Genomic DNA, 18040 nt, shown 5'->3' on the forward strand with positions numbered 1-18040 from the left:
TTAATGATTGCAAGTTTGCTGTCACAATCAAATTTATTGGAGTTTGAAGAAAGATGGCAATGAGATAGGTGGGAGCAGGGTCCACTTCCCCTGTGCATGGCTGAAACACCTAGCTGATGTTCTGAGGAACAGAGTGAACAGCCAACAGTATCCCAGCATATTTGAAGGTTGGAGTCCAAAAATTGTAGAGGACATTGAAAAACCAGGCAGTAAGGAGAGTGCTTTAGGACAATAAGGTCCCTGGGACCAGCATAGGGACCAAAGTGGCGGCAGTCCCAGGCCTGGCATCTGCTCACCGAGTCTGCTGCAGGATTCCTGGGAGACAACCAGGTCAATGGCTCCCTCCCCTGCCAAATAAGGTTTGAGCAACATCAGGAGGGACCTGGATGCTTGAAGTCACAGGCGGGGAATAAGGACGAAGTGGCAAACACACAGGGGTGGTGTGCACCCACTGAGACTGTGAAGGCTGGCTGGGAAGAGTTGGACAGTGAGAACCCTGAACCAGTCAGTCCCGTCTGTTTGGAGAGATGGGCTGTGTGAGAGGACAGGCCCTTGTTTGAAGAAGCAGTCTTGAATAGGAGGAATTTTTAAAAAGAAAAAGAGAAAAAAGAGGCACTCAGCAACTGTTTGGGGAATTCTCCACAGCAGCCACCCCCCTCCTCCTGTGCCCTTACCCCAGCCTGGCCATGTGCTCACACCCAACGTCCTGGGGACCATGTGCACCTCATTCGCTGCCCGGCAGCTGCCTGTCCCACCCTAGCAGTGGAGGCTGAGTGCTCAGGCCCAAGTTCCAGGATGGAGGGTGCCTGACCCTGCCACCCAGAGGCACCTCCCACCCAGTCCCTCCATTCAGGGCCCTGCAGGGCTCTCTAAAAGGAAGCGGAGACACCCCCACAGAGGAGAGCTGTAGGGCTCAGGGAGGCAGTAATACCCAGAAAGACTTAATTCATTGGGGGAGCTGAACTACCCTGAAGGAGCACTGAGAGTCTGTAGTATCTAGGACAGCAAAGAGCAAGAAGGTGGTGTGTGAGCTGTCCCTAATCGGTGCACCTCAAGGACAGTGCAACTGGTGGACTGAAGGCATAGGCTGGGGGCCCGGCAGCTAACTGAGGATCTGGGCTGGAGGCTGGGCAACTTCGAAGAGTGTGGCTCAGGAAAGGAGAAAAGTGAAACCAATCCCTCCTCAGCCTGCTGCAGCCAGGAAGACCAGCAGAACTGGCTTGGCCGGTTTAAAGCCAGCAGAAGGCATTTCTTTTTTTTAATTCCTTCTTCCTTTCTTTCCTTCTTTCTTTTTTTATCCTTCCTTCCTTCCTTTCCTTCCTTCCTTCCTTTCCTTTCCTTTCTTTTTTTATTCCTTCCTTTTTAAAAAAATTCCCACAAGTGAGACAATAAAACCTGGAGCCATGAAAAGACCAGAGTTAGACCCAAAGAGGGGTCATCCCAACAACTGAGACAATGAGACAAATTTCACTTTGCTACTCCAGAGAACTTGCAAGTTATTGTATATTTGTATTATTATTTTTTTCATTATCCTTATATCTCTTATTTTATTAATATATTTGTAATTCTCTTCTATCTGTGTAGTCTTCTTCACTTAGTTTGTTAAATTGCATTGACTGGTTTCCTTTGCTCTCTCTGTCATAGTGTACTTTTAATTTTCCATCTTTCACTTCACTTGTATTCCAATAGCATACTACTCTAGGTCCTGTACTTCCTATTCTTGTTATTCAGATCATATAGATTCTGTCATGTGATTGTTGCTCCATTACTATTGTAAATAATTGCTGTTCCATACACTTGTAAATACTACACAGCACCCCTCCCAAATCTTAGTTCACTTCACTGTTTCCTGAACTTTACTACTGTGGTGGTTAACTCTATTCTCTTGCACATTACACCTATTTTCTATCATTTACTCTCACTTTACCTCATAATCTGACCTCCCACAAGCTCACTGCTTTCTAGATCCAACTCACAATCCTTCCCCGCCCCTAACAAGAGTCTTATCTTTTTCCACCCTTTCTAAAAAGTGGCTAGATGGGTGAAATATCATGGTTAACACTATACTTATCCAAAGGATCTCCTATCTCTTCTATACAGGTTGGTACTTTAAATACCACAGAATACACTCCCAATGTTTTAAACCATTTTGCCTTCTCTCTCCAACTGATCACAAAAAAAGAGTAGGTGGGAGTTGTGAACACCACTACATCTGCTGGAAGAGGAAACCCAGCAGCAACAACAAAAACAACCAACAGATAACAATGGAAGAAGGTGAAGGAGGGAGTGGAAGCCACGCCAACCTCAACCCAGGACTGATCTGGAAATACAACTAAATGGTGGAGAAATTACCCAGAATGAACAACTGAACAAGAGCAAGAGAGAAGCCTCAAAACCTTGTACATACAGAAGAATCAGCTTCAAAACAACCTGTCCACACCTGCACAACAGAGTACAAGATGTGATGGATGGAGTGACCCTCAATTAATCAGTTGGAAGGAAGGACCCACCAAAGAAAGACCCACACCAATCAAATCCCAAAGACATTCAGAGATTCAACATAAATGACAGCCTAAGACCAGCGAACTCAGGAAATCAAGGAGACTGCACCACTGAATCTCACATGTCTTCTGCCATAGAAGTTCACACCAGAAACCCAGGGAGGCAGAATAGTTCAATTTCAGAAGCAGAGGCTAACAAGACAAGTCTCACAAACAATGGAAAGACAAAGAAACAATCCCCAAATGAAAGGAAAGGATGAAGCCTCAGAAAGAATGATAAATGAAATAGAGGCAAGTAAACAATCAGATACTCAGTTCAAAGCAATGATTATCAGGAAGCTCAATGAGCTCACAGAGAATTTCTAAAAACTACAGGGAAACTACAATGAACTCACTCCAAACTATATCAACATGAAAAAGGAAATAGAAACTATCAACAAGGGCCAAAAGGAAATGAAGAGCACAATTTATGAACTGAAAAACACAGTAGAAGGAATCAAAAGCAGTATAGATGAAGCAGAGGATTGAATCAGTGAGCTGAAGGGCAAGGTAAAAAAAAAACACACAAAACTCCCAGAAAGAGCAAGGAAAAGAAAAGAGGCTCAGAAAGAACAAAAAGGGGTTAAGGGAAATGCAGGACAACATGAAACGTAATAATATCCATATAATAGAGAACTCAGAGGGAGAAGAAGAGCAAGATATAGAAAACCTGTTTGAAAATGTAATGATGGAAAACTTCCCTAATTGGATGAGAGAAAAAGTCACACAAATCCAGGAAACACAGAGAGTCCCAATCAAGAGGAACCCAAAGAGGCCCACCTGAAGACGCATCATAATTAAAATGGCAAAATTCCCAGACAAAGACAGAATCTTAAAGGCAGGAAGGGAGAAACAGGAAGTAACACACAAGGGATTCCTGATAAGACTAGCAGCTGACTTCTCAATGGAAACATTCCAAACCAAAAGGCAAGAAATATTCCAAGTAATGAGAACAAAAGGCCTGCAACCAAGGCTACTTTACCCAGCAAGGCTCTCAATTAAGATGGAAGGCAAAATAAAGAGTTTCCCAGACAAAAGAAGTCCAAAAGAATAGAATTCCACTAAACTAACTCTGCAAGAGATGCTAAAGGGACTGCTTTTAGGAAAGGAAGAAAAAGAGTGAGAGACAGAAAAAAACACAGGTATGAAAAAAAATGGCAATGAATAAGTACCCATCAACAATAACCTTAAATGTAAATGGATTAAATGCTCCAAACAAAAGACACAGAATAGCTGAAAGGATGAGAAATCATGACCCATATATATGCTGCCTATAAGAGACCCACCTCAGAACAAAAGACCTACATAGACTGAAAGTGAAGGGCTGGAAACAAATTTTCCAAAAAAATGTACAGAAAAAAAAAAGCCAGGGTAGCAATACTCATACCAGACAAACTAGACTTCAAAAAAGGGGCCATAAAAAAAAAGATCCAAAAGGTTACTTTATAATACTCAAGAGGAGAACCCATCAAGAAGACATAAAGATTGTAGATATATGTGGATGATACTGGCCAGCAGTATCCATCGCGGCTGTAGATATTCATCAAAACATGCTAAAAACATACACAGAGACAACCAGGTCCTGTGGGGGAATAGGAACAGAAGGGCCACTCCTCACGTGGGGAGCACCTTGGCCACCCTCTGTCCTGGAGGGCACCATAGGCACTCCCTCTCGTGGGGAGCACCCGTGTCCATACCCAAGCAGATTTTTATCAAGAAAACAGACTTAGTTTGTGGATTCACAGTCTGACAGAAAAGATCAAAAGATGTAAACAACTTACAAAGGTGGGGACAGAACTCCTGCTGAGATTCTGGGCAAGGTTTGTGGTCTTTAACATATGAAAGAGCTACAGCTTCCAAAAGTTTCCTGCCTGTGCTTTTAAATTCCAAGATAATAACATCCTCCAGCAAACAGATCTCACAGGATCTTGCATATTGTATGTCCCAGGCCTGATTACCCCAGGGGTCCACCGTTTCTGGTCTGGGCTGTTTCACCCCTGCAGGCCTGAGAAGACAAAGGCATCCAGGAGACTTGGATTTTTCACATCCAAGAGCAAAGACTCAGGCTTTGACAAAGCCAAGGGGGCAGGGGTTGATGTCGATCACCCCTTCATTTCCACAGCCCCTTCTCTCAGGGCATTCCCACGTGATCGCGTCTGTCTTAGATTCATTCTCTTTCTTAGAGAATTGTTACCTGTCATTGACTGCTGATCATGCCAGGGAAATAAGTTTTGTCTCCTTCAGTGGCTCCTGGTCTGGAGGTCTTTCACTCAGCCTAAGTCACAGTGGGTTACAGCTTCCTGAGACCAGGCAGGGTGGTCCCCAACAGATATATATATACACCCAACATAAAAGCACCCAAATACACAAAGAAAATCTTGGAGGACTTCAAGAAAGATATTGACAGCAACACTATTACAGTAGGGGATTTCAACACCCCACTGTCAAAAATGGACAGATCTTCCAAACAAAATATCAACAAACATATTGTGGCACTGAATAATGTCCTAGATCAAATGAACTTAACTGATATATATATAGAGCCTTTCATCCCAAAGAAGCAAAATACACATTCTTTTCAAATGTACATGGAACATTTTCAAAGAGAGACCACGTGATAGGACACAAAACAAGCCTTAACGACTTCAAGAAAATTGAAATCATATTAAGCATTTTCTCTGACCAGTAGGGAATGAAAACTAGAAACCAACCTCAAGGAAAAAACTCAAAAACACTCAAACTCATGGAGATTCAATAGCATGCTATTAAACAATAAAGGGGTCAAAAATGAGATTAAGGACTAAATCAAAAAGTTTCTGGAAACAAATGAAGATGGACTCACAACTCAAAACTTATGGGACACAGAGAAGGCAGCCCTGAGAGGGAAGTTCATAGCAATACAGGCCCCCCCCCCAAAAAAAAAGATTTCAAATGAACAATCTAACACTACACCTACAAGAACTAGAGAAACAACAACAAAGACAGCCCAGAGCAAGTAGAAGGAAGAAAATAATCAAGATCAGAGCAGAATTAAATGACATAGACACTAAAAGCACAATTCTAACAATCAATAAATCCAGGAGCTGTTTCTTTGAAAAGATAAACAAAATCAACTAGCCTTTAAGCGGCCTCGCCATGAAAAAAAGAGAGAAGACCCAAATAAACACAATCAGAAACAGAAGAGGAGAGATTACAACTGATACCACAGAAATAAAAAGGATTGTAAGAAATTACTATGAAGAACTGTATGCCAAGAAATTTGAAAACCTAGGTGAAATGGACAAATTACTGGAAAAATATAATCTTCCAAGACTCAATGAAGAAGAAGCAGAAAGCCTAAACAGACAAATAACAGCAGACAAAATTGAAGCAGTAATTTAAAAACTCCTGACACACTAAAGCCCTGGACTGGACAGTTTCACAGGAGAATTCTACAAAGCATTTAAGGAAGAGCTAACCGCTATCCTTCACAGACTATTCCAGAAAACCCAAACAGATGGAAGACTCCCAAACTCTTTTTAAGAAGCCAGCATCATTCTGTTCTGAAAACCAGATAAAGACACAACAAAGAAGGAAAACTTCAGGCCAATATCACTGATGAACATAGATGCTAAAATCCTCAACAAAATATTGGCAAACTGCATCCAACAATACATGAAAAAGATCATACACCATGACTAAGTGGGATTCATCCCAGGGATGCAAGGATGGTACAATATTTGCAAATCAATAAATGCAATATATCACATAAACAAAAGCAAAGATGAAAATCACATGATCATATTAATAGATGCAGAAAAGCATTTGATAAGGTACAGCACCCATTTATGATAAGAACACTCAGCAAAGTGGGAATAGAGGGAGCATTCCTCAACATAATAAAGGCCTATATGAGAGACCTACAGCCAACATCATACTCAATGGGCAAAACTAAAATCTTTCTCGTTAAGATCAGGAACAAGACAAGGTTTTCCACTTTCACCACTTCCATTCAACATAGTATTGGAAGTCCTAGCCACAGCAATCAGAAAATAAAAGGAAATAAAAGGCATCCAAATTGGAATAGAGGAAACTAAACTGTCATCATTTGCAGATGAGATGATAGTATTCATAGAAAATCATATAGACTCTGCCAAAACTCTGCTTAACCTAATAAATGAATTTGGTAAAACAGTGGGATACAAAGTCAATATTCAGAAATCAAAGGCATTTTTGTATACCAGCAATGAAACATCAGAAACAGAAATCAGGGGAAAAATTCCATTTGATATAGCAACAACAAAAATAAAATGCCTAGGAGTAAACCTAACCAAGGAGGTAAAACACCTGTACTCAAAACTACACAACACTGAAGAAATCAAGGAATACAACAAACAAATGGAAACATATACCATGTTCATGGGTCACAAGAATTAACATCATCAAAATGTGCACAATACCCAAAGCAATGTATAGATTCAACACAATACCTATTAAAGTACCAATGTCATATTTCACAGATATAGAACAAACACTTTAAAAATTTATATGGAACCATAAACAACCCTGAATAGCTGCAGCTATTTTGAGAAAGAAGAACAAAGTAGGAGGGATCACAATACCTGATGTCAAACTCTATTACTAGGCCTCTGATATCAAAACATCCTGGTCCTGGCATAAGAACAGACACATAGACCAATAGAACAGAACAAAGAGCCCAGAAATAAACCCAATTCTCTATGGTCAATTAATATTTGACAAAGGAAGAAGAAGCATAAAATGGAGCAAAAATAGCCTCTTCAACAAATGGTGTTGGGACACCTGGACTTCTATGTGCAAAAAAATGAAACTCAAGCACCAACTTACACTATACATGAAAATAAAATTCAAAGTGAATAAAAGATTTACATATAAGTCATGACACCTTTAAAGTCCTAGAGGAGAATATAGGCATAAAAAATCTCAGATATTCCACGCAGCAATACTTGATGTGTCCCCTAGGGCAAGGGACATAAAGGAAAGAATAAATGGGAGCTCATCAAAATAAAAAGCTTCTGCATGACTAAAGAAAACTGCATTAAAATGGAATAAGAACCAACTGTGTGAGAAAACATATTTGCCAATGATACCTCAGACAAGGGTTTAATCTCCAAAATATACAAAGAACTCAGACAACTCCACTCTAAGAAGACAAGCAACCCAATTAAAAAATGGGCAAAGGACTTGAACAGACACTTCTCCAAGGAGGACATACAGAGAATCCAGAGACACATGAAAAGATGCTCAGTATCACTAGCTATCAGAGAGATGCAAATTAAAACCACAGTGAGACACCACTTCACACCAGTGAGAAGGGCCATCATAAACAAAGCAACAAACAAGTGTTGGAGAGGTTGTGGAGAAAAGGGAACCCTAGTGCACTGTTGGTGGGATTGCAGGCTGGTTTAGTAACTATGGAAAACAGTATGGAATTTCCTCAGAAAACTAAAATTGGAACTGCTCTTTGACCCGGCAATTGCACAGCTAGGATTATACCCTAAGAACCCTGAAATACCTATCCAAAAGGACCTGTGCGCCCTAATGTTCATAGCAGCACAATTTACAATAGCCAAGTCCTGGAAGCAACCTAAGTGCCCATGAGTAAATGAATGGATTAAAAAACTATGGAGAAGGGATGGAATTTCAGGGGAAAAGGGGAAGGGTTTGCAGGAACAAATATAAAGGACACATGGACAATAACAATGGTGGGTGGAAATGGGAGGAGGGTGGGGAGGGCTTGGGGGTGGGCTGGGATGGGGTAAAAGGCAGAAAATTGTACTTGAACAACAATCAAAATTAAAAAATAGGAAAAAGGAACAAAAAACAAGAAAAAAAAACTATGGTACATTTACACAATGGAATTCTATGCAGCAGAAAGAAAGAAGGATCTCCTACTCTTTGCAACAGCATGGATGAAACTGGAGAGCATTGTGAAATAAGCCAGGCAGTGAATGACAAATACCATATGATCTCACCTTTAACAGGAACCTAATCATCAAAACAAACAAGCAAGCAAAATATAACCAAAGGCATTGAAATTGAGAACAGGCCGACAGTGACCATAGGAGAGGGGGGAGGGGATTATAGGAGAAAAGGGTGAAGAGTTTGCAGGAACAATTATAATGGACATACGGACAATAACAAGTGGGTGGGTGTAAACACGGGAAGGAGGGAAGGGGAAAAGGCAGAAAACTGTACTTGAACAACAATAAAAAATGTTAAAAGATTAATGAGTTAAAAATAAAGTAGTTTGAAGAGAAAAAATAAAAATATTAGGATGACAAAGGTTAATAAGACTATAGGTTTCAAGTGCACACTTCTGTTTTTAGAGTACCTTCAGTCTAAACCCATCAAGTGTGGCTTTGTAGGGCAGTGCTGTAAAGTTACTGAAGTGAATCAAGTTTAATGCGAGAGACTGGTGTGAGTGGCTGTTTAAGTTTGATTGCCAAGCCATCTGTTTCAAAAGACACACACCTCGAATAAACATGCTGCCAGCTTTGGCATGCGCTACTAACAGCAACCAGATAAGAATCCAGGCCCTGACACCCATGAAGTATCCCTTTCAGAAAGTTCTGGGCCACCTAGACAACTGCTTTGGTGATCATGCCTCCAGTCTCCTAGGCCCTAATTCTTACTATTGTGCTTCACATTAGCCAATAATGAGCAACCCAGTGCAAACCCATCTTCCCAACTCTGAGGCCCTAATAAAGGCAGAGTCTAGACTCTTAATCCCTGTCTCTTTATTTAATTATATTTTGCTTTGCTTGTTTTGTTGATTGGGATCCACTTGTAGGTGAGATCATATATTATTTGTCTTTCACTGCCTGGCTTACTTCACTTAGCATAATGTTCTCCAGTTCCATTCACGCTGTCACAAAGGGTAGGAGGTCCTTCTTTCTTTCTGCTGTGTACTATTCCATTGTGTAAGTGTACTACAGTTTTTTGATTCACTCTTTTTACTGATGGGCACTTAGGCTCTTCCCAGCATTTGGCTATTGTAAATTGTGTGCTATGAACATTGGGGTGCACAAACAACCAGAGACATTGAAATAAAGAGCAAACTGACAGTAATCAGAGGGTAGTTGGGAGGGAGATAACAGGGGAAAGAAGGGAAAGTGTTGTTAAGGAACATGTATAAAGGACATATGGACAAAGCCAAAGTGGGGTGGGATTGAGGGTGGGGCAGGAGAAGGTGGTGGTGGGAAAATGGAAACAACTGTATTTGAACAAAAATAAAAAATGATTAAAAAGAAAAAAATAATAAAATCAGGCTGAGAAGGAAAAAAATAATTCCTCTCTCTCTTTATGCCCTGACACCCCCCGCCACACACATCCTTGCTGTGTGACTCCAGATATGCAGTGTACCCTCCAGGAAGTTGCCTAATAATCTGTTCCTTAATGTTCTCCAACATTTTTTGAAGTCTGTCCCACAGTCATAATAAGAACTGTAGGGCAATCCAGCCATAACCATGGCCTGGGTGGGGGAGAGCCTGTGGGCCTAGGTAAGTGGCTTAGGTTCTTGACCAATAGCATCACTACCCATAAGCTAGGGCCAACACAAGCATGTCCTGAAGAGGTGAGCTGCATGAAAGTTTCGTAAAGTTGCGAGGCCTATTTTAATTGTTGATCACATTCTCACATACAGTTAGGCTCCTTTGAGTTGTTTAATTTTCATTCAGACTAAATATTTGATAAGATGTGCTGTAAATGAGGTAAAAATGTTAACACATTTGAAAAGGCAAGTTGAAAGATTTAGTTTACTTTGCAATAAATAGTCCCTGTTTTAATAACAATTATACTACAATTACTTTACATTACAGAGGGCATGTCCTTCTATAATTGAAGTCAAGGGACTAAACTCCCTGTGCACACAAAGAATTTAGATTCATGATACCATGGGTGTTTCAGCCTCTGGAATTGAAGGTAATGGTAAGAGGTTACTTACCATCTAAATTACTTACATGGTAAGTAACCTCTGCTGAATCTTTTTTTATTTTTGGAAGAGCTAGAAAGAAAGGTTGGGATGTGACTCAGCAGTTGATGACCATTTTCTGGAGTACAGAGATCCCAGAATTTATTCAAAGAATGTATGCTCTGATCATTACATGTGAGTCTAACAACTAAAACAAACTCTTCTTTTTAAAAAAATCTGTACCTTTTCTACTGGTCTAAATGATTTTGGTAAAGAAGAGAGAAAGAAGAGAGAAAATGTGTATGAAAAAGTATAACACTATGTATGATTATGCAAGTATAAACCCTCTAGCTTGTTATTAAAATTATGATTATTTTTGTAAATTCACCATATTATGTGCTATTTTTTATAACATCCTGGAAATTCCATAATTTCTTTACACATCTGGGCTTTCTCCTTCATGCTAAAAATAAGGGAGAAAAGAAAAAAATAGATTTATTCTTTTCAGTGATTATACTAACTTATATTAATTATAATATTTATTGAATCCCCTATGATAAACATAGCTATCTTCCAGTTGGTAGATATACACTTCAAAATATCTTCACAGAAGTATTCACAAACCAAATGAGTTCAATGTACTATTTAAAACAGACTTATGAAAATTTATATATGAAAATTTATTTAGATACTACCTAGTACAAATTTTCAGTTTACGAATTATTGGGGAAAGTAATTTGACACAAAACAGAAACCAGTTTTAGTATTTATGTCCAAATACTTCCTAAAATATGCCAATAATAAAATTCTTAGAATCAGTGCAATAAAGGTGAAGAAAAGGAAAATTTAATGAAGCTTAATTTATGTCAATTGTACAGTTCTAAGATATGTGGGTGGAAGTGTTCAGGTGGGTCAATATTACAATGTCCAGGGAGAGTCCTAAGGATCCAGTTGGGCATCTTCCCAAGTCTCGACACATCCAGGTTCCTCCACTGGGTTCATGACTCATACTTCCTCTCTTCCTCCCATTCCCATTAGTATTCTAAAGTCTCTAATCATCACAGGCCTTTTGCCCTCAATCTATTTTTTCCTTTTCATTTTTCAGCTCTATTTTATCAAACATATTTCTCATATGCTTCTACCTCTCCCATATAGATTTTTCTCATATTAAATAACATTTATTCTTCAAATTATCCTTTTTGCATCTCCCAGGGTTGTCTTCTTTATTTTATATTAACAACTGGCATAAAAGAATATAAAAAAGACCAGAGACTTCGGGTCAAGATGGAGGCATAGGTAGACACACTGTGCCTCCTTGCACAACCAAGATAGGGACAACAACAATTTAGAAACAGAATAACAACCAGAACTGATAGAAAATTGAATTGAATGGAAGTCAGACAACCAAGGAGTTAAAATAGACACGTTCATCCAGACCAGTAGGAGGGGCGGAGCTGGGCAGCCTGGTGAGAGGGGTCGCAGCACAAAGAGTGTTGGGACCTGGTGCATAAGGTATCCCAGGTGCGCAAGACCACAGTGGGCAGACCCTGGGCATGCAAGTGGCAGCTGGCAGACCCCTGTCGAGGGGTGGCAACCAACAGACCCAGCGAGGTGGCGATTGTGAAGCAAGGCACTGCACGCAGCCCAGGACCCCAGCACTGGGAAATAGAGCCTTGGGACACTGATTGAAAACACCTGTGGGGGTTGAGGCACAGGGAGAGACTCCAAGCCTCACAGGAGAGGTCGTTGGAAAGACCCACAGGGTGCACAAGCCCACCCACATGGGAATTAGCACCAGAAGGGCCCAGTTTGCTTGGAGGAAGTGTCAGACTTCAGTCCTTTCTGCAGGAAAGGGTTCCTCTCGGACCCCACCCCCACATACAGTATCACAACCCAGCAATGTGGGTTGCCCCCACCCCCATGAACAGCTAAGGCTCCACCCCTCATACATAACAGGTGTGACCATACCCCACCCCCCCCCAAAAAAAGATGGCTCAAACAGAAGAACAAATGAAAGCCCCAGAACCAATACTTTTAGGCGACCAAGAGTTAGCCAACCTATCAGTTGCACAGTTCAAAACACTGATGATCAGGATGCCCACAGAATTGGTTGATTTTGGTCACAAATTAAATGAAAAAATGAAGGCTACAATAAGTGAAATGAAGAAAAATACACAGGGAACCAATAGTGATGGAATGAATGAAAGCTGCGTCTCACATCAATGGAGTGGACCAGAAGGAAGAAAGAAACAACCACACAGAAAAGAATGAACAAATAAAAATTCAAAAAAATGAGGAGAGGCTTAGGAACCTTCTCAGGGCAACTTTAAATGTTCCAACGTCCGAGTTATAGGGGTACCAGAAGGGGAAGAGGAAGAGCAACAAGTGGAAAACTTATTGAATAAATAATAAAGGAGAACTTCCCCAATCTGACAAAGGAAATAGACTTCCAGGAAGTCCAGGAAGCTCAGAGAGTCCCAAAGAAGCTGGACCCAAGGAGGAACACACCAAGGCACATCATAATTACATTAGCCAAGGTAAAAATGAAGGAGAGAATCCTAGAAGCAGCAAGAGATAAGGAGACAGTAACCTACAAAGGAATTCCCATCAGACTAGACTGTCAGCTGATTTCTCAAAAGAGACCTTGCAGGCAAGAAGGGGCTGGAAAGAAGTATTCCAAGTCATGAAAGGCAAGGACCTACATCCAAGATTGCTCTATCCAGCAAAGCTTTCATTTAGAATGGAAGGGCAGATAAAGTGCTTCTCAGATAAGGTCAAGTTAAAGGAGTTCATCATCACCAAACCCTTATTATGTGAAATGTTAAAGGGACTTATCTAAGAAAAGAAAATAAAAAAATCATGTATAGTAAAATGACAGCAAACTCACAATTATTAACAACCACACCTGAAACAAAACCAAAAGAAACTAAGCAAACAACTAGAACAGGAACAGAACCACAGAGATGGAGATCACATGGAGGGTTATCAACAGGGGAGTGGGAGGAGGAGAGAGGGGGAAAAGGTACAGAAAATAAGTAGCATAGATGGTAGGTAGAAATTAGACAGGGTGAGGGCAAGAATGGTATGGGAAATGTAGAAGCTAAAGAACTTATGACACATGGGCATGAAGTAAAGTGGGGAATGTGGGTGGGAGAGATTGTGCAGGGTGGATGGGAATGAAGAGGGGGCAATGGGACAACTGTAATAGCATAATCAATAGAATATATTTTTTTAAAATGACAGCAAACTCACAGTTATCAACAACTGTTGGGAACCGCCCTGACTGGTATCAGAAGCTGAAACCCCCGCCTAGCTAAGGCTAAGGGAACGCCCTTGGAACCGTAAGCCAGCAAGGAGACAAAAGCTTATCTTCCTGGCAGGAATGCTGCTTCTGCTGCTTTATTCATGACTGAACCCCCAAAAAGCTTGGTCGGTTAGCCAAAGACGGGTAAGATTCCCCACGGGGGAACGACCTAAGCCAGGCACGATCACTTTTGGGAGGCCCCCCCAAAAGAAGGACTTGGGGGGCTGCAGCAAAAGGGGGGTGATGGACCCTCACTCCTCGGCTTTGACAAAGTCTGAGTTCTCAGCGTCCGGAAGAAAATCTCCTTATCTCTCGGTGGCCTTAGTTCCCTTGCTCCACCTAAGCCTGAAACAATGACAGGGTAGTACAGCTCGGTACTGAGAAGTGCGGATTTCCCGGGGTGATCAGGCCTAAGAAAGAACATGTAAATTACTGTGAAACCTTCTTTGTTTAGAATGCTCTCAGTTGAATGAGAAGGGTCTTAGGAGGAAGTTAGTTTGTTCCTCAGTCTTACAGCTCTTTGACCCCCAACTCAATAGACCGGCAGAGTTCTTTGTTTTCTATAGTTCCTTACTTCCCCTAATGAGTACTGTACTTTACCTGAGTTATTATGCAGCAGGAGCCCAATAAAAGCAGGTATGGACTGTAAATCGGCGCGCTCCTCACTAGAAGGGGTGGCCATTTCTGTCCCTACTTCCCCACAGAAACTAGTTTGTCTCTGTGCATGTGGTGTTTTTTCTCGCGTGTTTATCGTCGAGCCATCCACAGCGTTCCGTGGTCACTGCTGGCCGGTGACCCACGCGCAACAAACAACCACACCTAAAACAAAAACAACAACAAAAACAAACTAAACAAACAACTAGAACAGGAGCAGAACCACAGAAATGGAGAACACATGGAGGGTTAGCAACAGGTGAGTGGGAGGAGGAGAGAGGGGGAAAAGGTATTGAGAATAAGTAGCATTGACAATAGGTAGAAAATAGACGGGGGAGGGCAAGAATAGTATGGGAAATGTAGAAGCTAAAGAACTTAGAAGTATGACACATGGACATGAACTAAAGGGGGGAATGTAGGTGGGAGGGGGTATGCAGGGTGCAGGGGAGTGAAGGGGGGAAATGGGACAACTGTAATAAAATAACCCATAAAATATATTTAAAAAAGACATATCCTCATGTGGGGATTAAAAAAATGTTTGTAAAGTATAATGAAACACCAAAATATCTATCAATTGTTGAGTGGATAAACAAAATATGGCACTTTGCAATGGAATATTATTTATTAATATAAACAAATTAAATACTGATGCATGCTTCAACATGAACCTTAAAAACATTATGTTAAGTGAGAAAAGTCAGTCACAAAATATCACATATATTATATGATTCCATTTGTTTAAAGATTTTATTTATTTATTTTTAGAGAGGGAAGGGAGGGAGATAGAGAGAGAGAAACATCAATGTGCGGTTGCTGGGAGTCATGGCCTGCAACCCAGGCATGTACCCTGACTGGGACTCGAACCTGCGACACTTTGGTTCACAGCCCGTACTCAATCCACTGAGCTACGCCAGCCAGGGCTTTGATTCCATTTTTCATATTGTTGTTCAAGTACAGTTTTCTCCATTTTCACTCTACCTCAGCCCCTGCCCCACCCATCCTCACCTCCCACCCTTGATCCTACCCCCTTTGGCTTTCTCCATGTGTCCTTTATACATCTTCCTTGATGGACCTTCCGCTATTTTTCCCCATTATGCAATGTCCTAAATAGGCAAAACACCAAGGAAAAATCACTAATTTAAGTGTTGGGCAGAAGAAAATGAGAAATGAAAGTTAGTGGGTATGGGTATGCTTTTGGGGGGAAGGTAAAAATGTTTGGAATTATATTAATGCTTGTACACATCTGTGAATCTATTAAAATCACCAAACTCTGTATATTAAAATGTTGAATTTCCTTGTATGTAAAATACACATGTTTATGTGTATATTTCACATACACACACACACACATAAATATGTAAACTTACTGAGCATATTCTACTTATTCCAAAATTTTGCTATTTTGGTAAAAGATGCAACAGATTATAACCAATGGTGCATATCATTAAAGCACAAGGACTGGTTTCAGTCTAAACATGCATTTATAGAGTAATAATACATTACAAAGTGAAGGTTGGCATAAAATAATGTATACAGAAATTAAGGTAATATCTGTGAATCAAGCAAAGATTGCTTTCAATTTCAAGGATGTAGATGATCAACTTATACAAACTACAATAAGTTAATAACAATGGTTATGTTAAAGTGTGGGTACTCTATGGAGTATTAAAGCAATTGTTGTGAGATATTTACAGATCATGAATTCTCATCAAGAAAACTTTTTCCCCAATTTTTGTAGCATATCAATTCTTCAGAGTTGTATTACGAAATCATGATTATTATATTCAGAAAATGATAGTATTCTAATACCTTCAAATTGACTCTAGTTGTTAATACAAAGATTAGTAGGAGATAAAATATTCATGTCAAAGATGAAGGTTGTGTAGCCTAACTAGATCCTTTGTTAGGTAAAATATGCACTTAAATCTGAAAGGTAAAAATATGTAGAAATTTTTAAAACTTTTTCCTCCCATTTGCCCACCTCCACACTGCCCCTGACCCCCTCCTGTCTTTAGAGAGAAATAAGACTTTATTTAAGGAACCGCCAACACTAATTTCCTGCTTCTGAATGCATGGGAATTAAGTAGAGAAGAGTCAGGAATAAAAGGGTCAATACACAGGTTCAAGGAAAGGTAAAACTGAAGACAAATACTGACTTAAACAAAGAGGAGGCTCACTGATAGCAATGGCTCTATTGCAAACCATTTTGTTGGATAAAGAAAAGATCAGTAGACTTATACCTGGGTTGAAAGACAAGCATCCTAAAGTCAAGTAATCATGGCTAACAACCAGTTACACAATTGAAATTTACAGAGTGAAGCAACCTATGCTAATGTTCAAATGCAGCCCACTTTACCCATAGTGCCTGTATAATTTTATACTAAGTAAAGAGATTTTAAATTTGTAAAAAGTTGACAAGGGTTTCCAGATTCTATGAAGGAATGTTGACAAGAGTGGATGCTACAGTTTTTGAAGCTACGTTAATTTTTCTTTCCTCAATAATATTTGAAGTCCTCTGGATGCCTCTTTGTTGTGGAGACTGTAGATAAAAGGGTCTAGCATGGGAGTTAAAATGGTATAGAAAGCTGACACCATCTTGTCCTGGTCTGGAGTACAGTTAGAGGCTGGTCTCATGTACATGAACATGGAAGCACCATAGTAGAGTCCAACAATGGACAGGTGGGAGGAGCAGGTGGTAAAATAAAGGCTTTGCTGCAAGTTTCCACAGAGCTCATGTGAAGGATAGACTGCAGGACTCTGGAGTAGGAGAAAATGTTAACTGAGGATGGGAAAATTAGCATCACCACACAGCAGATGAAAAGCAGTTTTTCAAATGCAAAAGTGTCTATGCAAGATAAAGGTAAAAGGGCAGCAACATCACAGAAAAAGTGATGAACTTCCACAGACCTGCAGTAAGAAAAGGACAGGGCTACTGCAAACACAATGATGCCACGAAGACAACCCAAGATCCAGGAAACAACAGTCAGGAGGACACAGAGTTTCTGATTCTTAAGGATGGAATATCAAAGAAAGTGGCATATAGCCACATAGCAATCATAGGCCATTATAGCCAACAGGAAACATTCAGCTCCAACCAGAGAAACATAGAAGAATATCTGGGCTCTACAACTGGCCAGAGAAATGGATTTGCTGCCAGACAAGACGTTGAAGGCCATTTTGGGTACAGTGATGCAGGTGAGTATGAGGTCCATGAAGGACAGTTGACTAAGAAGGAAGTACATGAGGGTGTGGAGCTGGGTGTCTACGTAGATGAGGAGAATCATGATAGTGTTTCCCATGAAGGCCACTGATGCTCAAAACCAGAGAGAAGAGGAAGATGTTGGTGGGGCTGTGATCAAAGATCCCTAGCAGGATGAAGTTGAAAGTCAGGTTTTCTCGAACCATCCTGAATAACTTGCTTTATCATGGCATTCCAGGAGAGACACAATCTTATTTACTGATTGTTTTCAAATAAATATAATGTCAATGCAGTGATATCAAGTGAGTAGTGTTTTGGATGCATAAGACCGTCTCACCAACCTTTAGTATCTCAATTCTATTCACAATAAATTATGTGATTTGGTCCAGTGCTTTCCAGTTGTTTCCTCATCT

The 18040-nt window shown here is 40.4% G+C and overlaps 1 protein-coding gene across 1 annotated transcript; it reads right to left on the reverse strand.

Annotated features, from left to right (window-relative positions):
- Positions 1 to 16903: 16903 nt before the first annotated feature.
- LOC123826553 (olfactory receptor 2M4-like) lies at positions 16904 to 17833 on the reverse strand. The gene is given in 3 exon segments (XM_045850521.1): positions 16904 to 17128; positions 17131 to 17737; positions 17739 to 17833. Coding segments are annotated over 3 exon segments (927 nt in total).
- Positions 17834 to 18040: the final 207 nt, after the last annotated feature.

This window comes from Phyllostomus hastatus, unplaced genomic scaffold (genome assembly GCF_019186645.2).
Source record: "Phyllostomus hastatus isolate PE091 unplaced genomic scaffold, TTU_PhHast_1.1 phas_contig_81, whole genome shotgun sequence".
Taxonomy (NCBI): Eukaryota; Metazoa; Chordata; class Mammalia; order Chiroptera; family Phyllostomidae; genus Phyllostomus; species Phyllostomus hastatus.